This window comes from Ischnura elegans, chromosome 5, assembly GCF_921293095.1.
Source record: "Ischnura elegans chromosome 5, ioIscEleg1.1, whole genome shotgun sequence".
Taxonomy (NCBI): Eukaryota; Metazoa; Arthropoda; class Insecta; order Odonata; family Coenagrionidae; genus Ischnura; species Ischnura elegans.
The window spans coordinates 107,439,857-107,464,025 of NC_060250.1; the positions used below are offsets into that span (position 1 = coordinate 107,439,857).

The 24,169-nt window shown below is 37.5% G+C and overlaps 2 protein-coding genes across 2 annotated transcripts in view; one reads left to right on the forward strand and one right to left on the reverse strand.

Moving 5' to 3' along the window:
* LOC124159760 (calmodulin-binding transcription activator 1) overlaps positions 1 to 4,895 on the forward strand; it is a 1,175,022-nt gene extending 1,170,127 nt beyond the window's left edge. The window contains exon 28 of the mRNA XM_046535673.1: positions 50 to 4,895. Coding sequence (XP_046391629.1) covers positions 50 to 137 — 88 coding nt within the window. The 3' untranslated portion in view covers positions 138 to 4,895. The remainder of the gene's footprint in view (positions 1 to 49) is intronic.
* Positions 4,896 to 12,023: 7,128 nt separating this feature from the next.
* On the reverse strand, positions 12,024 to 17,052 carry LOC124159867. The gene is made up of 4 exons (XM_046535763.1): positions 16,418 to 17,052; positions 15,356 to 16,170; positions 13,906 to 14,081; positions 12,024 to 12,326 (listed from the first exon to the last, which is right to left on the reverse strand). The coding sequence occupies exons 2-4, from the start codon at positions 15,553 to 15,555 to the stop codon at positions 12,223 to 12,225; spliced, it is 480 nt and encodes a 159-aa protein (XP_046391719.1). The 5' UTR covers positions 15,556 to 16,170; positions 16,418 to 17,052; the 3' UTR covers positions 12,024 to 12,222.
* Positions 17,053 to 24,169: the final 7,117 nt, after the last annotated feature.

The following is a 24,169-nucleotide window of genomic DNA, read 5'->3' on the forward strand; positions in this document are numbered from 1 at the left end:
CTTATTTTTTTCGTGGTATTTGGAATTAATACCATTGCTCTGGTTACAGAATGGATACAAGCCATGCTACGGGGTTATCAGATGACATTGGTGGAAGTCATCTGAATATGGACAGCAAAAAGCAAAAACACTTGTGAGATGTACCTGTGGCCATTACAGCCAGAATATTTTGCCTCGGAAAGTATAGCCTTGTCTTTGGCAGCTTGTCCCAGTAATAAACCTCATATTAGCATACTGTAAACTGATTAATCAGACATAGGAGAGTATTTGGGGGTACATTGTTTGAGGATGGAGCTGTGAAAAAAATGGGAGTTCAAGTTGTCTTTTTTAAGTCCACTCTGGAGGGCTAGTTCACAATGGCAGCAGCTTGAGAATTTCAAAAGACTTCAACAGCTTTAAGAAATAGTCTGCTTGTGTGCTGAATGCTTGAAAACAGTGTGATCAATAATATTAGTCCTCCAGTTTATTTAGTGGTTAATAGGTGAATTTTAAGAGAAGGTGTCTCCATAAATTTTGTTTATCTCAAGACAAGATCATGTGGACAAAATAACCGTTTTCTTTTAAGTGTAATTTAAGCTATGCCAAAGCAGTTCAGATAATTTATGTTCATTGAAGAAATGACTCATAAATAGTGGCTTAATTTGAAATACATGCCAACCACTTTTTTATGATAATATTAGGACAAAAATTGAAAGTTGGTTGTGTTGTGTTTGTATATTGTGTAAGGATAACTATTATTTTTGAAAGACAGTTTCCTATTTTTAATGAGATTGTTGAATCGGTATTGCCAGAATAATTTATAAGTTAGAGGTCAATAGGCAGTAAAGTATTTATAGGTCAATGTGGACTGTGATGAAGATGAAATGGGTGCATGGTAGTGAGTTTTAGAAAATGGGCTGAATGATGGAATCAGGCAGCCGTTTCATCTTGGTGGCATTCAAAAGTTGGTGATGGTGAGCTGCAGAGTGATATATAGAACTCTTTTCACATAACTTCTCTTCGTCCTTCATGATAAGCATATAATTCACTCTTTCATATACTTGCAAAAATATTTCATTCAGGAAATGAAGATGCAATTAGGAAAGATGTAATTTTATGATGGGAAGAATGTGGTAGAGCTGGTACATGGTAACATCCTGGTTCTTTATTTGTGGTAGGTTTCAGTAGACTGAATGAAAAAAATATTCCTTATAATTAAGAAGTCAGGATCGGTTCCACCTTTAAGAGCTTCACAATCAGTTGTCAGCACATATTTAGCCTTTCTGCATTCTGGCATATTGCCTTAGGAGAGTAATTTCAGAATATTAGTAGCTATATTTGAAATATATTTCAATTACCATACATATAAACATATATTTTTGCTCCAACAGGAGAGATGATATTGAAATAATTACTGTCATTTGTACTTTGTTTTAATCAAAAGGGTTAAAAATATGGTAGTTTCATTTTAATATTTGTTTGAGTATATTGTATAGTCAAAAACAGTTCAAGTGAAAAATGATGCATAGAATTTCATTAGAAATGCAAAAACACTGCCATTTCCAGGTGGCATATTGTTCCACTTAGCAGGAATGTTGCCAAAGGTGAGGTGCACAGATAGTCTGTAATCTAAACTGTATAGAACTGTTTTATCATAAATTTATCAGAGACAAATAATGCATCATAACTTAAATGATTTTTGCTAGACTTTCAAGAAACACTAGGGGCATTCAAATCAATATTAGGTTTAGCAGGATACATATTAACCTTCATAATATTCATGTATCACGTATTACTGCTATGCCCAAAGAAAAGCTTTAATTTTCAATTCAAGTGAGTGCTTCAAGTAAGAGACAATCTCTGTTTGTTAAAATTTAAGCATAAAATTTCAACATTGGTTTCTCGTTTTTCCCCAATTTTCACATTATCAAGAGTGATTGAAGAAACACTTTACTCCACATTGAATCTGCAAAGTAATTAATTATCCATTATTTTTTACACTTCCAGTGGCATTTTCTATATTAAAGGCTGACTTGTATTGTTGCTTTATCAGATGGTTACCCACTGTCCATGAGCTCATTCTTCATAGACAAATTGTATTATATAAGTTATAAAGCATGTACAATTCATCTAAGAATTATATAAAGTGAAATATAAAAATTTTTGACTCTTCAAGCTTTGTTAAATCACTAAGTCTCTAGATAATGAAATAAACTAATGTACAACAGTCCTTCTTTGGAGTCTAAATGTAGCACATCCATTTGCAAATTTTTTTAATAAACAAAAGCAATACCACACTATATATGTACATGTACCATATGTACCAGCCAGTTTGGTCCGGCTATGACAACTGTATTTCATTCAATAACCTTGCATTATGCTGAAACTAATTAGGTTAAATCTGAATAGTTTGTAAAGCATTTCCATCTTATTAACTATCTCTTGTAGATTAGAGATGTAGTATACAATTGAGTAAAACATTGCATACTACTATTATTTTACATATCAAAAGTTGCATTCAATTTTGATTGAAATTATAAATTTTCAAGGGAAGTGTTATGTAATATATAACGTTTACTCCTCATGTAATTATAATTTATATTTTGCATGTGGTTTTATTCTTTTACACTCATGTACTTACAAAAGGTAGATCCAGTTAACTTCAAGAACTTTATATGTGGTCTGACAACTTGTATCTTTCTCTTCTTCTGCAGCACTCTTCATAAAGTAAAAATATTTTGTTCAGATAAATTACGTAGCTTTTTATCAATACCAAGATATTGATTAAAAACTTAACTTAGAAATAATATGAAATATTTTATTTAAACCTCACGGCTCAATTAGATATATACTGGCATTATAATTGTTTCAATATTAATTGAGTAGATTTTAAATGTCAGTATCCTAATACTTATCCTGCTATATATGCAAACTAATAAAAATATTTGACTCTTCACATTACTAAATTTTTTGCAAGAGTTTTCTGAGTATTTTGTTAATTTTTAAAACTTGGCCAAAATTGTAAATATGACTTAGCTTTTAAAATGCCACGTGGGAAAGTTTTTGAGATGCCTTTTAAGAACAGAAAAAAATCCCATTTCCCAGAGATCTGATGAAGAGGGTTATTTTGGTATACTATTATTCATAGGTGTCATCTGATTGTTGTGAATCAGTATTTGGAGAATCTTGTCTTATCTGGCCCTTAACAAATAAAATGTTACTCATTGAAAATATTTGGTGATAAATGAAAAACAATGGAGTGAAACAATTCATGAATGAGGTATGCAAAACTTTTACAAGAAATGTAAATTAAAATTGATGAATACGCAAACTTGGCAGTCATAAGTTTTTCATTTGATTTTTAAGAATGAAAATACCAAAAATGGCTGAATGTAGTGTTTGGTTCAACACCCAAACTTACTCGCTTTTGGATGGATGTGCTAGTATCAGTGGTGAATAATCACTGCACACATTTTTAAATGCAGTCTGTGCCAATCTTTGACTCCTCTCCTTTCATATTGTGGCGCAGTGTTAGGAATAACAAATCTAAAATGACATGTCTGTGGTAATAGCCATTGCTCCTAATAAAATCACGCTGAAGGATTTCCATCATGGGATGATTGTAATACTTGGTGCTCAATCATAGTTTTTCTCATTCCTGTAAATAACTGTATATTTTCACCTATACCTTAATGTATATAGCTGTTGAGTATTTAAAATTTTATTCTGTAATTAATTAATTTTACTAAATTTAATGTGTTGATTAATGAAGGGTGTACAGTTGGTGCTGGTGTCTTACATGAACATCAGCCTTGAAAGAATTCTACACCAAATGCTACAGAATTCCATTTTATCAAAAAAAGGCGTATTTGTGGAGTGTCTGCCATAGAGTGGTGTGTGATTATGTAAATCTCCTGATTTCCTACACATGTTTTTATTTTCATTTGCCATAAATAATGTTTGGCAATTTTCTTTTCATTTGGTGACTTGGTTTTCATGTTTGTGGATTAGAAATCCGTATTTACCTATCATTGTAGGAAAAGTATTACAGCCTAAAAATTAACTCATCCTTGTTGTTGGCATTGCATCTCTATGTTTGTCAGTAAAGGCTATTTTTTTAAGGGAAAAGATTTGGTCTCGCATTGAGGAAGCATGGATAAATTTTCAAGTACAATTATTACATGGCAATACTCTTGTAATCATGCATGTTTCTCAGATTTACTTGGAAAATCTTCTGGAATTGATGTGTGAAATTTGTTTAGTCAATGTGGACATCTTTAAACGACTGTGAGAAGTCATTCATGCAGTCATAAGATTAAATGTTAAATTATTTGTGTCCAGATATTAATTTTTATATTCCCCTTAAATTTGTGATTGAATGAATGTGTAAATATGATTGTGTGATGGCTCATGTGCACATTTACACATGTGTCTGTAAGTTGCTGAATGCTTGCATGAATTTTTAATGATCAACTTTCATATATTCTTCCCATAATGCTAAGCCATTTATCTGATTTATTATAGAATAGAATTTATCAAGTTCAATTCCATACATCAAAATTCTACTGGAAAAAATTACTAATTGGAAGCTAACACGTAAGATAATTTATTACTGTTGGATTATGTCAGAAATGTTTGGGAGTAAAATGTTTAATTCAGCATTGTTCCGATTGAATATTTTTCAAGTGAAATCAAAAGTTTTAAAAATTTGTGACAATGTGAGAAAAGATATTGGCATAGATTTCTTCTTCAAATAGGTGGGTTTATCTTATGACTCTAATATTTGTTCTTTTGTTGAGTTTTTAAATGGTTGGTTATAAAGATTTTGTATATTTAAAGTTATGGTCTACCATTGTAAATATGTGCTCTGGAGACCTTAAATCACTTCATGCACTAAAGAAATGTTGTAAAATCAAGAGTTGTTATTATTTCTACTGTATTTCAGTGCAATATCGACCCTAATTTAGTGATCATTTTAAGTGCTCACATAGAAACATCTAATTGCCCATTGCTCTGAATGTGGATACCAATTAGTTTTCAGAACTCATCTCCTCTTTGTCTGAACCTGATTTGATTATCATGTGGACATGGGTGTCAATTAAGTTGAGATCAGCAATGTCAAAGTCAAACTAAAGCAACTGATAATGAACAATCTTATTCCAAGGGCTAAGGCTGCCTAGATTCTTGCTGGTACAGATTAAAAATTAACCATAAGTTAATGTGTGCTTGTAATTCGTAAGTAGTGCGTGTAAATTTAACTATGTTAAATGTCGAAATATGCTTCCTCAAATTTATTAGCCCTTGAGACAGTAGAGTTCTCTCCTTAGCATGACTGCTGGACTGAACCCCAAGAGACTCTTAAGTCCTTTCTGTACAGAGCATTTTTGCAGGGCATTAGTTAAGAAGGGTCTCGTGGATAATCACACACTCTCAGCAACAACCTTTTTCGGCCCTTGTTAGCGCAGACTCCGCATTATTTCGGACTTTGAGGGTAGTTGGGCTCCCTCCTCTCCAGGTTTATAACCCTATCAGCAGCATTGCGGTCAACTTACAATTTTTAAATATGAATTAGCTACATGGATAATTGTTAGTTGCACGTAAATTGCAGACATCGAATTGAATTCCTCGTTTTTTGTGAGCCTTATCAAATTTTGGACAAAGCTCTACCGTCAATATAAACGGATATAATGCTTCAAAAATTTCCATGTTGATGATTATACTAAAATCGAGATGTAAGTTAATATTTATGGTAGAATTTCATTTAAAAATTATAAACACAGCTCAAAAGACAAAGAGTTCATATATTAGTTTATATCTTAGAGAAAGGAACAAATATATTTATTTTGCAAACTGATTAAATGAGCAATTGTATGACCACAATCTCCTACTGCAAAGAGGGATAATTTAAGATGAAGGATCCCGGTTCCTGCTCCTGAATTTTAAGGGTAAGGCCTAAGGCCCGGTGTGTTGGGTCCCAAAACTAAGACTTCGCACACCCGGGACCATCATAAAAGGGTGAGCAAGGAAGCGGATATTTTTGGCATTCGTTCACCTGAGTAGGAAAAATCTCCGATAAAAATATTCGGCTTTCGTCTCCTGGGTAATGAAACGTTCTGCCGCATATTTTCATCGTTGGTAGCAAAAGAGTTGATATACTTCCATTAATTCCTCTATGAAACATTAGTATGTCAATCATATAATTTAGGCATACCTTTTGCTTAACAGATTTTAAGAGGAAAATATATTTGAAATCTGAGAATAATTTAATGTTTGCGAAGCAGATACATATTGAGTCAGCAAAAAGAATTTTTCTACTTAACACCTTATAGGCACTTTGACAGAGAAGTCTCTGTTGTGAACAATATATTGGCTTGAAAAAATTTAACTGATATCTACAGAAAGTGGAATCTCAAAACCAGTATTCTTTGCAGTTACTTGTCTCAGCTCTGGACACTTTCCTTTTTGTGAGAACTGTATGGCCTTGTGGTTCTAGAGAAAAACTAATGGACTATTCCCTAATGGGATAGAACCTCCATTTCTCTCGAAACAGCAAAGTCAGCTTTTGCTGAATGGGCTGAAACATGTACCTAAGATGGTGTACTCCCTTCTTCTCACCCTACCTTCCATTCCTATTCTAGTTTCCATTCTTCCATTTGAAGATGGGCTCAGTAAAAAGGCTTGTAAGCCTGTAGACCTGCAGCAATGGAAGAAAACTCTTGGATGATGAATATTAATTCTGATTTGCTCTGTGTGACCATGGAAAGTTAAGAGAAGTAGCAAAACTCTCAGTCCCTCAATGCGTGTGTTCATTGAACCATAAACTTAACAAAGAAATATGATTTTTCCAGTATCAGCACAAATTCAGGCAGCCATTATTTTTGTTGTGAATTGCTGTCATCTCTTCATTAGATAATTTGCCAACTCAATTCACCCAAGAGGCAGTAGCGGACACATAAAAATACTCAAGGGGGGTTGCAAAGGATATCTTGGGCTACCTTTACTTTTATTGTAATAAAAAATTTATCAAGCTACGTTGCGAAGTTGAAGAAAGTTTAATTTTAACTCAATATATACGTATATAAGACAATATATGACGATATAAAAAAGTTGCAATTGTGGTTCTACTGTGTTCGGCAATGGGGGCGGCCCCGCAAGGGGGGCTGAGATGGGAATATGACCCGGAAATATGAGATGGGGGGTGCCCACCCCCGGTGCCCCCATCTGTATCCGCCACTGCCAAGACGTGAATCGCCCGTAGTGTCACTCTATATTCATTTGCTGATTGTATAGACCATGATAAAATTTAGTAGAATATGGAGCATATGGTCAAGACAGTTAGTGTCACATCAACACACTTATTGAAGGTATGTAGAAAATGCAAAGAATGGTGCTTTGGGAATGTGGAAGGGAATAAAGATTGCAATAGAAGATTGATGGTGAAAAGCTCATGGCAGGCATCAACTTTCCTTTCATCCACCACATATTTTTGCAGATGGTAGGTCAGCTATTATTGTCATTGAGTATAAACTAATATTTTTTCATGTGGAAAAATTATATTCTTTCCATCCCTTTTGAATTCCTATTTTCTCTTCAGAATTTTCAAAAGTAATTTGCACTTGATGTAATCCAAAATATGAGTGGTACCTCAGATTTTATCCAGAATATTCCCAACTGATAAACCTGATAAATTATAATTGCTTTTACAAAATTTTCATCAAAACTTTTTATGCTGGCAAAGCCTTTATATTCTCCTAATTTCTACCATTTTTAAATCTTTGATTCTCCCCAAAAGTTCCCTAGAGATCTTCCATGATTCTTCCCAAATTTCGTAAAAATTCTCTTCAAAGGTTTTCCAAGTGTTAATGCAACATTTCCCATGTGATTTTGTTTTTCTTTGAAATTTTTAAGGTGATATAACTATTCTATTTTCAAACTCAATATCCCTGATATGTATCTGTAAAATTTTATCTGGATTCAAACGGGTTCTTTTTTATAAAAAACTATGTGAAGACAAAAAACCATCAATTCATCCCCGTATAACTCCTACATTCACATATTTATTTGTCCCATAACTTTCTTCCGTGTTTTTCCAAGCGGTCATCTTTTTTTTAATCCCATTTTTTTCAAAAACGCAACCATTCATGCTCTCCAAAATTTTACCTATTTGTAAACTTATGATGCAGTCTATCATAACTCCCATTCCCTCAAAACGTCTTTCGTAATTCTTGTATAATTAATTATCTCCTGCATTTTTTACTTTCTGTGAACCTTTTCCCAAATTTAATCAATCCAGGGTCTAATTATCCCAATAAATGAATCATTAATGATCCTAATAATTTTCCTTTCCATGTAGTTTTCCTTGTGTACGAACTTTTATTCTCACAGATGAATTCCAATTTTTCAGTCTCAATTTTCCAATCCATTGAGCCAGTCCAATTTTTCCAATCCTATCATAAAATATTCTTAGTTTTTCACTGAAATCCTTTAACAACGTAAGCCTTTGCCTCCAAATAATTTTTTTCCAATATTAATTCTTTGATTTTTCCTTAAGTAATTCAAAATTTAAACCACTTTTCCGTCAAAATGTTCAATTTAAGTGAAATTGCAATTCTTTCTGCAAACTATCTTGAATTGTTATCCTTATATGATATCATTACATTTTCAAGTATATTTCTTTCTTTATTTTTTTATTCAAAACCTCTTTAATTTTCCAAAAGTTATCTCAATAGTAAAACTTTCTCACCAATATTTTATAAATAGGTAAAGACACGATGAGTAAAAACGAGCAAAAACACGTTCCATCATGATTTTATAACGATATTTGTTCACAGATTCAGCAACAAATTTGGGGAGGGGGGCCATGACCTGGGTCTGAGGGGTATGGAATACCCCCCAATAGGGAGGGGCGTTTGTACACCAGGGCATGCTATATCTTCTTCTATATGTATACAATATCAAAGAGGATGTCTGTTTCTCTGTACGTTATGGGCTTTCATACAGCTGTACCGATTGTGACCAAATTTAGTAAATAGGTGCATCTCATACTCCCGAACCCTGTAGCGCTACTTTTGGTTGCATCCGATGTGTCCTTTGAGTCGTTTTCCCATTGCCATTAATTACGCAGGGCCGGTTCTGGACATTTTTCTAGTGCAAGCGAACAACATTCCGGCGCCCCCTCAAAAATAACCTCAGAGGTATTAGGGATATCTCTGGATACATTTTAAAATAAATACAAATGCTAGGAATCAGGGTCGAAGCTTAAGTATCAGCTTCAACTTATAACGTGCTTGCTGTTGAAAGGGATATTTTTAGGACTTAAAATCCAGCGCTTAGGCGCCCCATTTGCTTGGTGCCCTAAGCGGCCGCGCACTTAGCTTAGAACCGGCCCTGTTATTACGTCACATCATACAACGATACAACTTCTGCGGTTCGACATCCTGCCGGGTAGACACTCCTCTTTACACTCTCTAGGGGAAACATTACTCAAAGGATACTAAACTCAGTGAAGAGTTCTCGGGATCGCCACCGGGTCAGGAACTGCATAACTGCCGACATTTCGATGCCCGACTCGGCCATCGTCCTCAGGGCTGTGAGTGGCGAGTGAGAAATTTAACTTGCTTATATACAGTCACCTGACCAACAGAGTTAAGCATAAGCAAGTTAAATTTATCACTCGCCACTCACAGCCCTGATGACGATGGCCGAGTCGGGCATCGAAACGTCGGCAGTTATGCAGTTCCTGACCCGGTGGCGATCCCGAGAACTCTTCACTAAGTCTATTCGCCGGGAAAGCACGAAATCTTTCTTCGATACTAAACTCGCCTGTTAATCTTCTCGACGAAAACCTTTTTGATGGGATATGCGATGGTTTTGGTCTACGCACGTAGAACACATAACGATCAATATTTTGAAGCGGGGTGCAAGCTGATCCCGTGTGCCGTAAACGGAAATCGTTTTTTCTATTATCTCCTGTTCAGCGTCTTCCGTTCACCGTCTTACATCAGTTTTGAGTCAAGCGTGGGTTACATTTGGGGAGAGAGGGGTGGTTCCAAGTTTCCCTCTTCTATGGGTACTATCCTTCCCGAGCCACGCCTGGTGACCTGCTAAAGATAAATACAACTCAAACTTCTCTCAAGTTTTGGATTTATAGCCATGCATTTGCACATACCTACATTCCTTTTTTCCTCTGCAAGAATACGAAAGCTATTAAACTAATAAAATTGAGAATTTTTTGATAAAATTTGTGGGGGTCTTAACCAATTACCCTCTGAACAACACGTACCCACAGGCAGTATGGCAGCTGGTTTATACATAAAAAATATAGTTTTGCAAAAATAAGCTTTCCTATTTCATTAGCCATTTCGTACAGAATATTTAAATTCTTCTGATTTTACCTTGATTTCTAACGTACCGTCTGCCCGTCTGATGATTCCTTATTGTCCCATCCATTATTGTCTTTTACTTATATATTCTTGAGGTGATCTTCAGCTTTACAGTTCGGAAAAATCATCGGCATAAAATCTCCTCAAATGCGCATTTTTGCATTGCGCATCCGATTTTTAAAAAAACATGGCATTGAAAAAAAGAAATATGTGAAAAATATTTACTAAATGTACGCTTGTAATTTCAATTTTTAATGCAAGTGAAAATTGCGTTTCCTTCGTTTCTTAAAAACTTCCCTGTTTTCTTGCTTTACCGAAGTTTGCCCGCTTGCATAGGTTCCGGTTTATTAGAGGGCCAACCACGCCGAGTTTATTTTACGAAGCGTGTTATTTCAAATTTTCATGATACTGTAACCACTTCACTTAATTTCGGATAAATATATCTCAAAAATGAGGCTCTTTTTCATGTGCTATACTTCACTATGTTTCAAGTTATGTGGACTCACATTAAGGTTGAGAAAATATTTTATATATTTTAGTAATATTAAGTTTATAATAATAAAAATATATAGTAAGTCGGAAGGGGAAAGAAAAATTATAATAATTCACGGAGAACACTGAACTAAAGTAGAATCTCAATGTCAATTTGAGAAGAAGTTTTTTTACTTCTTGGAGAGGTTAAAATTAGATCGAAATTATTTTTGATCAAATATTTGTATAATATGACGTCAGTACTATTACAATACTATTTTACCCTGTCGAGGTATGTTTAAGACACCTCCAAACTAAAGCAAAACGCGTCGGCCAACCTTCACAACGCGGTTTAAAGGTCATTAAATTATGTGACAGGAAGTAATGAACTACCGTTTTCTGTGAAAAAATTAATGTGTTGAAGAATCGTAAAAAACATCATCATTTAACACGTAAGAACCACGGATCATATATATTATTAAGAACGATAGAACTGGACTTTCGAATTAACAGCACTGAATACGGAAAGACTTCTAGGAGGCGAATTAATTTACCGGGTGTCACGGTGAATTATTGGAATAGCATTAACCTCCATTGTTTGATCAAGCAAAGGCTAAACGGAGAGGAAATAGTTTGGAAAATATGTAATATATATAGTATGCCCTGAATGTTCGTCGAGAACAGGTATTTGAATTGTTCTTTTTACCGAACAGGATGAAAATGAACGGTTCGTGAAAATGAACAGTTAAATCCGCCTGTAGAGGGTTGTGTTACGCTGTCAGCACAATAGTGATTGGAAAAAATAATGAGTTCTCTAAATCCCGAGAAAATATGCCTACCTCCGTATTTCTATTTTTGTAAGAATCAAATATATTATTGTAAAATGCTTGCTGTGTTAAAACAAATTTCCCTCTAGGTTTGCTGACGATTTTAAAGGTATTACCTAACTTTACCAATATAATTGAAAATCCAGATCGATTTAATGAATATTTGCAACACAATCAGTCTCCCGGGTCGAAGTTCTTGTTAAAATCAGTGTATCAAAATAGTTAGTCCAGCAAAAAGAACTACAGAAAAAAATTATTTTGACGCGTTTCAACTCTTCGGTGTCATCAGGATGAACTCATTGCTAGGATAAGAGTAAAATAAAAACGTGTCAAAAGAGGTTTTAATTGTGGGTAATAAAGACAGTTTTTAAGTTTATCAATTTTTATTTAATATTTTTTAAAATCTTCATTACAAGTTGCTATTCCACTAGTCAATACAGTTAAATTAACTCAGAAGAATTTCCATTTGGAAACCTGCCGTTATCCTTTTGGATTAGGGCAGAAGTGTGCTGCATACTCTTTTCCGCTCATTTTAGTCGTTGTGATGACATTACGTAGTCCGTTTACATGGCATCTTGAGGAGCTGCGGCCCATGATGAGCAAAATTCCATAGCGGCTTCGCAAAGGGCAGAAAAGGCGCCGTTCCGGTAGTATTCAGCCTCTGTTGCTGCAGGGGAAAAATATGATTGATTCAGCATTTTCAAAATATGGAAAATCAAGTAAAAGGACATCAGGATGAAAATTGCGTTAGCCAATGTCTTAGGTAAAGAGAGGAAGCTTGTAGGTGATATGCGGAGGAGACATAAGGTATGGTATTTGGAGAAGGCCCATGAGGGAAGGGTATGGAAGGAAGGATGGAGAGAAGCCCGGCGTCGGCATCAGCCTGCTCTTAACGAAAGACGCCAAGAGGACCACGGCTTAACATCCCATCCAGGGGCGGATCCAGGATTTTTTTCTGGGAGGGGCACAAGCAAGGCCGTATCCAGGATTTTGTTCAGGGGGGGGGCACAAGGATACCTCGTAATACAAAATGAACGCAATGGTAATGGGACCGTATTAAAAATCTTGCATATTTTTGAGGGTCTGGGGGGGGCACGTGCCCCCGTGCCCCCCCCCCCCCCCTGGATCCGCCTATGATCCCATCCGACGGACGGAGTGTTGCGCTTTAAATATCCTCCACACAACATTCAAGCTGGGATTGGGTAGTCTCTAAAAATTCCCTGCCACCGCTGGGATTTGAACTCGACCCCATAGGATGGGAAGGCAACACCCCAGCCACCATCACAACCCGATCCCCCAGGGGTTCATGAATACGAAATAGCTTATGAGAGGATCGTTATGTCAGAGTTTAAAGAAAAAGCAAGTGAAGAGTCTGATCTCGAGTGTAGCGCTTTAAGGCGCGGAAACGTGGACACTTAAGAAGGAGAACGGGAGAAGACTGGAGGCGTTCAAGATGGGGGTATGGAGAGGAAAAGGAACGAAGAATTGCAGGATATGGTGGGAATTCTAGATGAGACACGTAAGAGACAATTTTTTGATTGGGCGAGTACTGAGCGGGTAGGGGATGTTAGAAACAGTGTTAGAGGGATGAATGTTTGGCTAACGAGGGAGAGAGAAAGGAAGAGAAAAAGAAGGAAAAGAAAAGAGGTCTTTGAGGAGACCGTCCTCTCTTTCAGCCTTCACAAAGGATTTTTTTTATAGAAAACCTTTAATTGGTGTAATAACTATTCCTCTAACTTATGTCAAAATGATGAGATGGGTAATAAATTAGCAATTTTTCACTTGAATGGTTGTATACTGATTAATAATTTATTATTGTTTATTATAAATCTAGGAATAGGTGTTAGTTTATTACCATCGCTGTGGAAATTTGCTAATGCGTTTACCCATTCCGAAATAAAACAGTTCCACCACGTCGAATCTGATAGGTTACTTCATTTGTTTTTGAAGTTATGGTCGCATTTTAAAATGTAATTTCCATATAATTAAAGTTAATCTTATTGAGTTAGAAATCCAAATTAAATAGGTCCAAAGTAAAATAAACTCGTTATGAAAAAATGAAATCAGTGATTATTTAATGCTTTCGTGGGTATTGAAAAATTAAACTCTTCGCATCTAGCGTCTTAAATCGTTAAACAGCATGAATAGGTCTTGGCAAAAATCGACAAAAGAGGTGTATGCTTTGGAATCAGCCGCATACGGCGACCATCCACGATATATCCCTTATTCCTGATTGGTTTACTCACCAGCGGACGTGATGCCGTTGCGCTTTCCGAAGATGCTGCCGTTCATGGGTGCCTTCCGGTAAGACGAGGCGCCGACGCTGGTGGAGAGCATGGCCAATGCGACGAGGGTGACGGCGAAGTAGAAGATCACACGGCAGTTCATGGCGGTGGGAGTTGCGGTTGGAGATGGTCTCGTGCTGGAAAAAAACCGGGTAAAGCGAGAGAATTGAACGAGGAAACTCAATACTTGGTTTTAAGGAAGTTCTGGCGAGAGTCGGGAGCAAAAGTCATTTTAGGAGAAATTTTCAAACCATGTTTTTCTACCCGAAATCCATCGGTTGCCATAAAGCCGGGCATTATTGAGAGATGTAAACTGAGGGCAAGCCAGCGACGTGCCTTTATTGGAGTCATCCGGAGGTGCACCATGGCAACGGAAATTGCGCAGGGGAAAAATCAGTTGCCTCGACCGGGATTTGACCCAGGATCCCCCGAATTTTCGATAGTACACAGAGGAAAAAGATGCCTCGTGGGATGAAGTAGATAGGAGTAGCTGGCATGAACTCGGATGATGTAGTCATGGCAAATGATTTTTTCCTCGGTGAAATTTTCCCTCTTTCCAGGCTGCTAAATGATTTTTGAATGTGCGTCAAAAAATTCTCAATTTTCGAAGGACTCTTAAGGGCACGGCGTGACGCTTTGCTGAGTGTTGAGTGTAATTTATTGCTAAAATTATAAACTTCATTTATACCGAAAAACTTAAAGAATGTATTTCGTTGAGAATGGTTACAACAAGAATCCCAGGTATCCCTCCTTACTAATCATGAGATACTAGTGAATTATAATCAAAATAAGATAGTCATAAAGTCAGATAAGTTAGACACAAATCATGCAATGTCCGGAAAAGAGGGAACTGCTAATACATTCATTAGCTAACCAAGACTGTACGTAACTTCACTTTTACTTTTAACATGTGATTGTGAAATAGGTTAGAGCAGCATTTTTGAAAGTTACATCTGAGGAGTTGGACAAAGCATTTATTTTAAACATAATATTCGCGGCGGATCTTATGCTTGAAATATTTATTTTGTCCAACAGTCCGGCAGTCTTTGCAAGACTGTTTTTGCGTTCTGGCGTAACTAATTCAAAATAATCCATGTTTTGAGAACGCCATGGCACTGAAATATCTGGTTACGCTACCCTCACCAAGGCAATGCTTTTCCAAAGTGGATTCCGCACATGTCATGAGTGCGGTATATGCACTCCCAATAGTGATACGAAAAGCTACTACGCTAGCATTGTAAACTAGTATTGCGAACCAATTTTATGCAATTTATTTTATGCTAGATTTTTATGCAATAGTTTACCGTAAGTTACACTATACACGGGTAAGGACGAAGAGAAAATTACTACCCATGGATCAGAACAAATAGCTGGAATTAGTGAGGAATAAAGTTCGCTTTTCTCAACTCACCAGATATTGTGGAGCTGCGATGGTTGCAGTGAGAGATGCTGTCGATGAATGATGTCTGCTCTGTCCACGGCTTGGGCTTTTATACTGCTGAGAATGTTCCTTAGGGACTGGGTCGCGATTACATTGGGGTTGAAGAGAAGACAGAGCTTGGGGAATTCCATCAATATTGGGAACTTAATCAAACGCGAGAACTTCGTCATCTGCGATCAATATTACTTTTCTCATATCCTATAAGGCAATCCCAATTTCTAGAAACTTGAGGATAGAGCATCAGCCATGGAAATCATGATATAAACTATCCCTTTTAATGGAGAAGTCATTTATTTTTCCAATGAAAATGAAATCAATTTATCGATCTCTTTTGCCAAATATATTTCAATATATAAGGCGCAAGTAAAGTATGAGTGAATATTAATTAATAGGGCACCGAAAATTGATATTTTGTTCGTGTTATAGGTACAGCAATGGCACAGCGAAATATTCTCAGAAAAATACGAAACCTCGGTAGATAATTACTCATGCTTTAAAACTTTATTAAACCTGTCCCAATCTAGTCCGAAATGATTAGCGATTGCTCCAGATATTTGACGTGTCAATTTTTTTTCATTTATTTTGACCTTCAAAGGTATAATGTAAATGTCTTCAAATAATTAGAACAACTACTTTCCTGAAGTTAATTGCCGCATTTATTGGAGACGTATTAATTGCGTGAGGAATAAAGACGCTTGGCAGACCCATTTCCTCTTTCGATCTTCTCAAAAGGTATTATATTCAGTCCGATTATCCGTCCAGTGTATGGGAAATGAGAAGTTCGACTGAAATAAAAATTGAGAAATATCTTTTAACGTGAAATTATTACCTCCTGCCATTTAGATGCGAGTAAAAATTACCGTGAGCCACGAAATAATAAGGTTTTATTAGCACTTTCATTTTTTATTAAGTTGTTTAACTTCTTAACATCGATACGTCCTGTAATGATATTTTTCATTTACCGAGATGTGTAAGTAGAGTTCGACAGAGAAACCACATAGTATATAGTCCAATGGAGTGGACCACACTTACCGCAATATCTTTCCTTGTAGGAGCATTTATCCAGTAAGATCTCCAGCATCTGACTTTTCTTTGGAGGCTCTTTCGAACTCCCATTAAGCGGCAGCGGATTTGGCACATTGAACTTGGCTGGTACCGCATGGACTTGAAGCCTGTTCTTAAAATAATTTAAGACCGAATCATCCACTCCTTGCATCTTCACAAGGCGTAAGCAAATTGCACATGTGAAGTTTTCATTAGGAAAGTAAAAAATGAGATTTGCAGCAATTTGAAACCTTACGAAGAACTTTGATAAAGTCATTGCGTTATTACCTGCTGGTCCATATTCCTTGGTCACCAAGAATCCTATCACACAATTAATTTCTCAGTTTAAATCTGTACTAAAACATAAAGCACATATTTCAAACTTAATATTTCCAACCCTCTCCTCCCTAGATTATATTGCCCACATAAAGTGCACGAGTATAATTGCCCCATTAGACCAATTTTTCCGAGATTGACTACCCCACATAGCGTAATAGCTAGTTGCTATGTTTTCACTGCTGAATTTTCAGCTTTTTTTGCCAAATAATTCAGAGAATTTCCAATTTGGCCTCAATTTGTATGCTAGGAAATGGTAACGTTGTAGTCGGTGTATCTTGAGTCAGTATTTGAATTTTTAAAATGTTTCGAAAAGGTTTTTTGAAAATTTTATTTAAAAGTTTTTTGAAAAGGCTTAAACATTTTTGCTTTATAATCGTCAATTAAAGGTTAAGAACCTACATTTGCCTTCCTATAGCGTGATATCTTTTGTTTTTTTGTTAGAAAGAAAAATAATAAATAAAAGCATGATTAGAGGCGAGAAAAAAACGTCAGCTGTCAGTCTAGTTTGCCTCCAAACCAGCTTCAAACTTACATATCGTCTCAATCACCTCAACTGTCATCCTTTCAATTCGTGGAAACTTCCTTGGAAAAAGTCCACAGAGCCTAAGGTAAGCTGCAAAAAAATACACTGATATGGTCTGCTGCGGCGATTTAATTTATTTTCGTAAAAAATTAGCCAAGATGAATAAAAGACAATAGCATAAATGCGGTTCCATTTATTAGTAGTTCCCGTAATTATAGTAGTTCCTATCCTCAGGTTATTGGCTTAATTTCTGCCGAAGTTTCAGAATATGTAAACAAATAAGGAAAGAACAGATAATAATTCAAAGGTAAATTAGGAGCATCAGCTGATCAGACGGTACCTATACTTAATTGCTGAGCCTGACCAACGTTCAATTCAATTCATTGTGAAATCTGGCACGGTGATATAAGCACCACAGAAAATGGGAAGCAAGTCGATCGTTTTCCGAAACGTGGGCGGATACGAAGCCTATAACCTGGTGTAGAACCCGACAATAATTCCTAAAAATTATGAGTATCTTTGATGAATTAGGGATTGACGGGGATATCGATTGCATGAAAACTTCTTTTTTATTGGCATTTTCACATCTATTAAACTTCCCAGTCCAGTGGCGTAGCCAGGAATTTCATTCGGGGGTGGGGGTCCAAAACCAGGGGAGAAATTTTTTTTAATCAAATTTTAAAATTAAAAAAGTAATAAAAAACTAAAATATTTTGTAAATTCATGATTTTTCAATATTTTGTTTCCTTTCATGAGGGAATAATTGTGTTTTTTTTTATATTTCGGGGGAGGGGGTCTGGATTTCAAAAGCCTATTCTTCAATAGAACCAATTATTACAGTCATAAAGCTTCTCAGTTAATTTTGAGAGAATTTCAAACATTTGGGACATATATGTCCCTTGAACCTTAAAGGGTTGAAGGCGGAGGTAAGAGGGAACGGAAATCAGCATCCTCCCCACCCCCTGAGTCTCCCCTGTTATCTATCCACTAAGTACACCACCTGAGGACCATTTGACCCCTTAAATTACGTAGCTACCTGCGACGGCTAAACCAAAGCATCCGAAGCATACGCCAATCTAATCCCTCCCATACGATTGATTTGTTGAAGCTCGATCCCGGATTGTCTTCATAACAGCTCTCTTTTGAGGAGCGTAAGAGCAGAGGCGTCTTTGGAAATGAATTAACGAAGGCCTTGATATGCCGTCATTAAATTTCTCCTGAGAAGTACTCTATTTTGACCATGCCGAGCATTTTCATGCCACAGTTTTTCAGCGTGCTCGAAAATTCGACGAATCTCGGTTGTACTCCCCTTCAGGGCCGGCCTTAGGGCGGGGCGACCGCCCCGTGCCCCGCGCTTTGGGGGGCCCCGCGATCGTGAAAAAAATTAAAATATGTGATAGTTTTGAAAACGCAATTTCAATTATTACAGTATTATTACAGCTTATTATGTTTATTTTACGTTATAATTTTATGAATAAATATAATTATAAATTTTATTTGTATTATACTATTTTGAACTCAACTGCGTGATGGTATCATAACGGCGTAATTACGAAGTCTGAATTTGGGAGGGGAACACATACTTAGCCAGAGAGTGGTAGGGATTCAAAATGCTCGAGTTTGTAGATGGGGTATAGAGTTTAATATTTTAAGTGAAGGGCCCCGCACTGAAGGTTCGCCCCTAGCCCCGCATCTGCTAGGGCCGGCCCTGCTCCCCTTCCTTAATGTAGTACGTTGCCCACAGACTTTTGTGGGGTAGAGTTTGGGAGTGAGGCCCCCCTACCCCGAAGAGAAATAAGTGATGAGTACAATGGAGACGGCATCACCCCCTTTTGACCTGATGTATTTTGTCTTTTTTCGCTGCGAATTGACTTTTAAAAACTTACGTTATCATCTTAAAATTTCCTATGTACGTAGTTGGACCTTGCCAACAATTGTCTTTATCATCTTCAGTTGTCAACAATTGCCTGTATAACAACATAGGTAGTTCGGGGAGACCCGGGCCCCTTGACCCCATCCTTATTCTGTAAATCGCAAAGTACCCATCAACAGTCATCAACAATTGTCTGAATAACAACATAGGTAATATTTTTCCAACAATTGTCTGTATCTCGAACATAAAAATTTTGCATCTGGGAAATAACATTGTAAGTTAAATTTTAAAATTTTATATGCATATGAATATTGAAAAGGGTTTCCTCTATATACCCGACGGAGTTCAAGATGATAGCGAACGTTTAAAAAAAGTAATTGCGCGCGAAAATGATGTGTTCTCCAACGGGGTTATTATATGGAGAACGACGCAATCTTCTCGGGATTTCCACCATGCACGTTGGTCCGGCATTGCCGACGTTTCCATGGCTAAATCCGTCAACGTCCTCAGGGCGTTGATGCGACGAAAGGCACGCCAGAAGTCTTTCTTTTGCAAATTGTCACCGGAGTAAATACGCTCAGCCGCGTATTTACCGCGCCGGTACCGAAAAGACGACGATATTGGGACTGAAAGAGAATATTTTCTAAAAGCTGGTTGTCGAAGGTGGACAGGTAGCGGTCACTGTAAATATTACCTACAGTAGTTGCCAGTTAGTACGATTTTCGTGACCAACTATTACCTTTTTATATGCCTTCAACATGGGTGTACCCAGCGAGGGGCAGGAGGGGTCATCTGGCCCCCCCAGAAGCAAAAATCGCAAATGCCTTTCAGGAAAATAATATTTTTTCAAGCAAATAATTTTAAAAAATAATAAAGAACTGTTACAGTTTCCTTTAAATGTTGATTTCATTCACCTTTTCCATGCTTAAATCTTACCTACTGTTCTATTGCAGGAAAACACAAGAGTCCATTAGGAAATAAACTTTTAATTCTGGGCTATGCACGATACAACGCATGGCGTAGTCCCGCCAACAACTGCCGGGCGTGCCCCGTCCTCACATGTCTTATCCTTGGGACAGGGCTACCACCCTGGATACAACAACTCCCCTCCACTAAAATAACCCTTTACAAACATGAAAATTAAATACATGAAAACATAAGATACATTACATAAGAAAATCATTCAAATATTTTGGTGGCTGCCTTTTTCGTGATGGGCGACTCAAGGGAGTAGAACAAGGCTTAGCCAATACAGGGCTTCTAGGCAAGGGTTCATGAGTATTCTCATGGGTAGCAGATCCTGGACTGTCTGACTCGGAAATATCATTTTGGGGAAGTGGGATTTTAGCAACCTCCTCGGTATTGACATTAGCAGGTGGGGTAAACTCATTTCTCTTATCTTCACAGGACACAATTCTTGGACGAAGGAATTGAAGGGAGACATTTTTTTTTAGTTTCCCATCACACAAGACATCAAAGGACTTGGCACTCACTTGCTTTACTATTGTCGCAGGTTTCCATTGTTTTACATTGTGTTTAACACCCTGTGTCCACACCGTATCACCCTCTTTCAATTCCGGTAATTTAGTGCTATGTTTGGAGGCCACCTTCTCATTACAGGAAGTCACCCGGTCTTCCACAATGCTCATTGGATTTAATAGGGACAACTTTGTTCTAAGCTTCCTCCCCAGGAATAACTCTGCAGGTTCTATCTTAGTTACAGTGTGTGGCGTCGTACGATAAGCCATTAGGAATTTGTTAATCCTACGCTGCAAGGACAATACTTCACATGATTTATCAAGCACCGATTTCTTTAGAGCCTGTTTTACATGCTGCACAGTTTTCTCTGCCTGACCATTTGCTCTTGGTAAGTATGGGGGAGAAAACAGATGTTTGGCACCCATACTAGTAAGAAACTCACTAATTTCTTGGGACTGAAAAGGTGGGCCATTATCGGAGACAAACACTTTAAACAACCCATATGCAGCTGTCATGGACTCAAGTTTTTCAATTACTGCAGAAGAACTTGTTTCCTTCATAATTGCAACAATCGGCCACTTAGAATAAGCATCTACCACAATAAGCAATGTCTTATTTTCTACATAACAAAAGTCGGCATGAACTCTCTCCCACTTAGATTTTGGCCATGCCCAAGGAGAAAATGGTATTTGAGGAAGTGAGTTTTGGACCTGTTGACATGGCTCACAAGAAGCTACCATAATTTCAATGTCCTGGTCAAGAGTGGGCCAATAGACATAACCACGAGCAAGTGCTTTCATTTTACTCATTCCTGGGTGTTGATCATGCAACAAATTTAAGACATCACGTTGTAGAGCTTTTGGGATACAAACTTTCGAACCATAGGTGACACACTGGTTATTAATAGAGAGTTCTAACTGTCTCTTAAAGTAAGGTTGTAACCGCAGATCATCACATTTAGAGGGCCAGCCATGCTGGATGTACATCCGTACTTTTAATAAATCAGGATCTTTTTCTGTGGCTAGCACAATCGACTGGGCATTCAAAGGTACACCTAATGTCTTAACTAAACATATTACATTTTCAGGAGACTCCACTGGTGTATCATCTGCCAATGGAAGTCTGCTTAAAACATCAGCATGAGGGATATTTATCCCTTTTTTATACACAATCTTAAATCTGTAGCCATGCAGTAATACTGCCCAACGCTGAAGACGTGCAGCAGCGAGGGGCTTGACACCAGTCTTTGACCCAAAAATTATTGTGAGAGAACTGTGGTCAGTAACCAGTTCAAATTCTCTCCCCCAAAGAAATTTGTTAAAATGGGTGACACCAAAAATTACTGCTGCAGCCTCTCTCTCCACTTGAGCATAATTGCGTTCGGTGGAGGTAAAAGTTTTTGAGGCAAAGCCCACTGGGCGCTCTTCCCCTGAAGGGAGAATGTGAGATAGAACTGCCCCAGCCCCAACTTGAGAGGCATCACAAGTTAGTCTAATAGGTAACTTAAGGGAATAAGGAATAAGTACCTGGCTACTACTAAGGGCTGTCTTACATTTTGCAAAGGCTTCCTTTTGTTCTTTACCCCAAGACCAAGGGAAATCTTTCTTCAATAGTTTATTTAAGGGTTCCATAAAAGTAGATGCATCTGGGAGGAATTTATAATAGAATTTGACAGCTCCTAGGAAACTACTCAACTCAGACACATTTGAAGGCGCACCCATATTCACAATAGCCTTAACCTTAGATTCTTCAACATGTAACCCATGAGAATCTAGCACATGACCTAAAAATATGACTCTGTTAACAAAAAATTCACACTTAGGTACGTTAATGACAATGTTATGTTGGGCCAATCGCCCTAATACCTGTTTTAAAACAGAGGAACAGTCACACCAATTTTCAGCATAAATAAGAATATCATCAAGATACACAAATAAGTTAGGAATACCCTGTAAGATTTTTTCAACGGTTTGCTGGAAAATAGCGGGCGCAGAAGCTATCCCATACAGCATTCTCTTTACTTTAAAACAACCTACATGGGTGCTCAAAGTTAATATAGATTGTGATTCTTTACCAACGGCTAACTGTAGATATGCCTGAGAAAGATCAATTTTACAGAAACACTCACCTTTTAGTAAAGACAAATCGTCTATCAGTGGGAGTGGGTAATGATCCATACTCAGACAACGGTTTACTGAACAACTGTAATCCCCACAGATTCTCACCTCGCCATTGGATTTCGGGACCACTACAATTGGAGTACCCCACTGTGTGTTGGTCGTGGGCTCCAAAATCCCTTGTTCAACCATTTTTTCCAACTCTTTTCTTACCTTGTCTCGCAATGGAATAGGCACTTGTCTATGAGATACAAAAACTGGTACAGAATCTGGTTTCAATACAATCTGGGCGACATAACCCTTGATTAGCCCAGGCTTTCCAGAGAATACAGAAGGGAACTCTTTCTTAAGATCCTCTAACACAGTTTTACCATTGGCAACCACATTTACAGCTTTCTTTGGGAAAAGACTGTACCAATTTATAGGAAGCACTTCTAGCCACGGAAGACCCATCAAGCAATGAAACTTCCCTTTGTGCACAACCAGAGGTAACACATATTCAATTCCTTCAAACATAACATTAACCTGACATTCGCCGAGTAATGATAAGGGGGCACTGGAACAATTGTATAACATAGAGGTGGGCGTCAACTTCAAGTGGCTTAAATGTTTCTTATAAATATCTTCTCCTACACAGGATGCATCTGCGGCCGAATCTATTTGCATAGTTACAGGTGCACCATTAATCTGAACAGTCAACGTGCGCCGATTTCGTTGGGTTCCCTGCACTTGATGCAACTGCAACAACCCCACATGCCTGTGGCAGTCTTCGTCACTAGATTCCTCTGGTGTCTGTTCTAGCACGGATTTTACCATCTTTTTCATTTTGAACTTATCTTTACTCTTTTGACGGCAGAATTTCACTGAATGCCCGTCCTTGCCACAATGGGTACACTTCAAAGGCTTGTCACATGAGTTAGCATAGTGAGGCCCTCCACAATTAAAACATTTCACAATGTTCTTTGGTGACAATGGCTTACAGTGAGGTTGAGATCTCTTATTAATTACCGAAACTGAGGCAGGACTATCCCCAGTGCTTTTGGCGTATTCCGCAGATCCTTCCATATAGCACGCTTTGGCCACGAATCTCTTAAAAGGAACATTTTCGCCAGCCAATTTAGTGGTTATTTCTTCACTATTAAGACCATACAGAAATTGGTCAATTAATCTATCTTCCATACTGTTCCCAAAATCACAGGTGGCAGCCAACTTCTTTAACGCCAGGGCATACTCCGAAAAACTTTCATTGGGTTCACGAACACGACGTTGAAAGATCAGCCTCTCAGCACGAAAGAAGCGCACCGGTGTAAATATGGTCTTAAGCTCCTCCACTAATTGTTCGTAAGTCAGCTGGTCCGGTGTGAGAGGGTGAAGATTCACAGCTAGCTTCTCCAATGCTGCCCCTCCTA

Bases quoted from the DNA above. Each gene is read 5' to 3' on its own strand.
- LOC124159867 (XM_046535763.1), bottom strand. From the start codon at position 15,555: ATGACGAAGTTCTCGCGTTTGATTAAGTTCCCAATATTGATGGAATTC. The intron at 14,082-15,355 runs GTGAGTTGAGAA...GTTTTTTTCCAG, and splicing joins TCGCAGCTCCACAATATCTG to CACGAGACCATCTCCAACCG. The intron at 12,327-13,905 runs GTGAGTAAACCA...TTTCCCCTGCAG, and splicing joins CAACGGCATCACGTCCGCTG to CAACAGAGGCTGAATACTAC.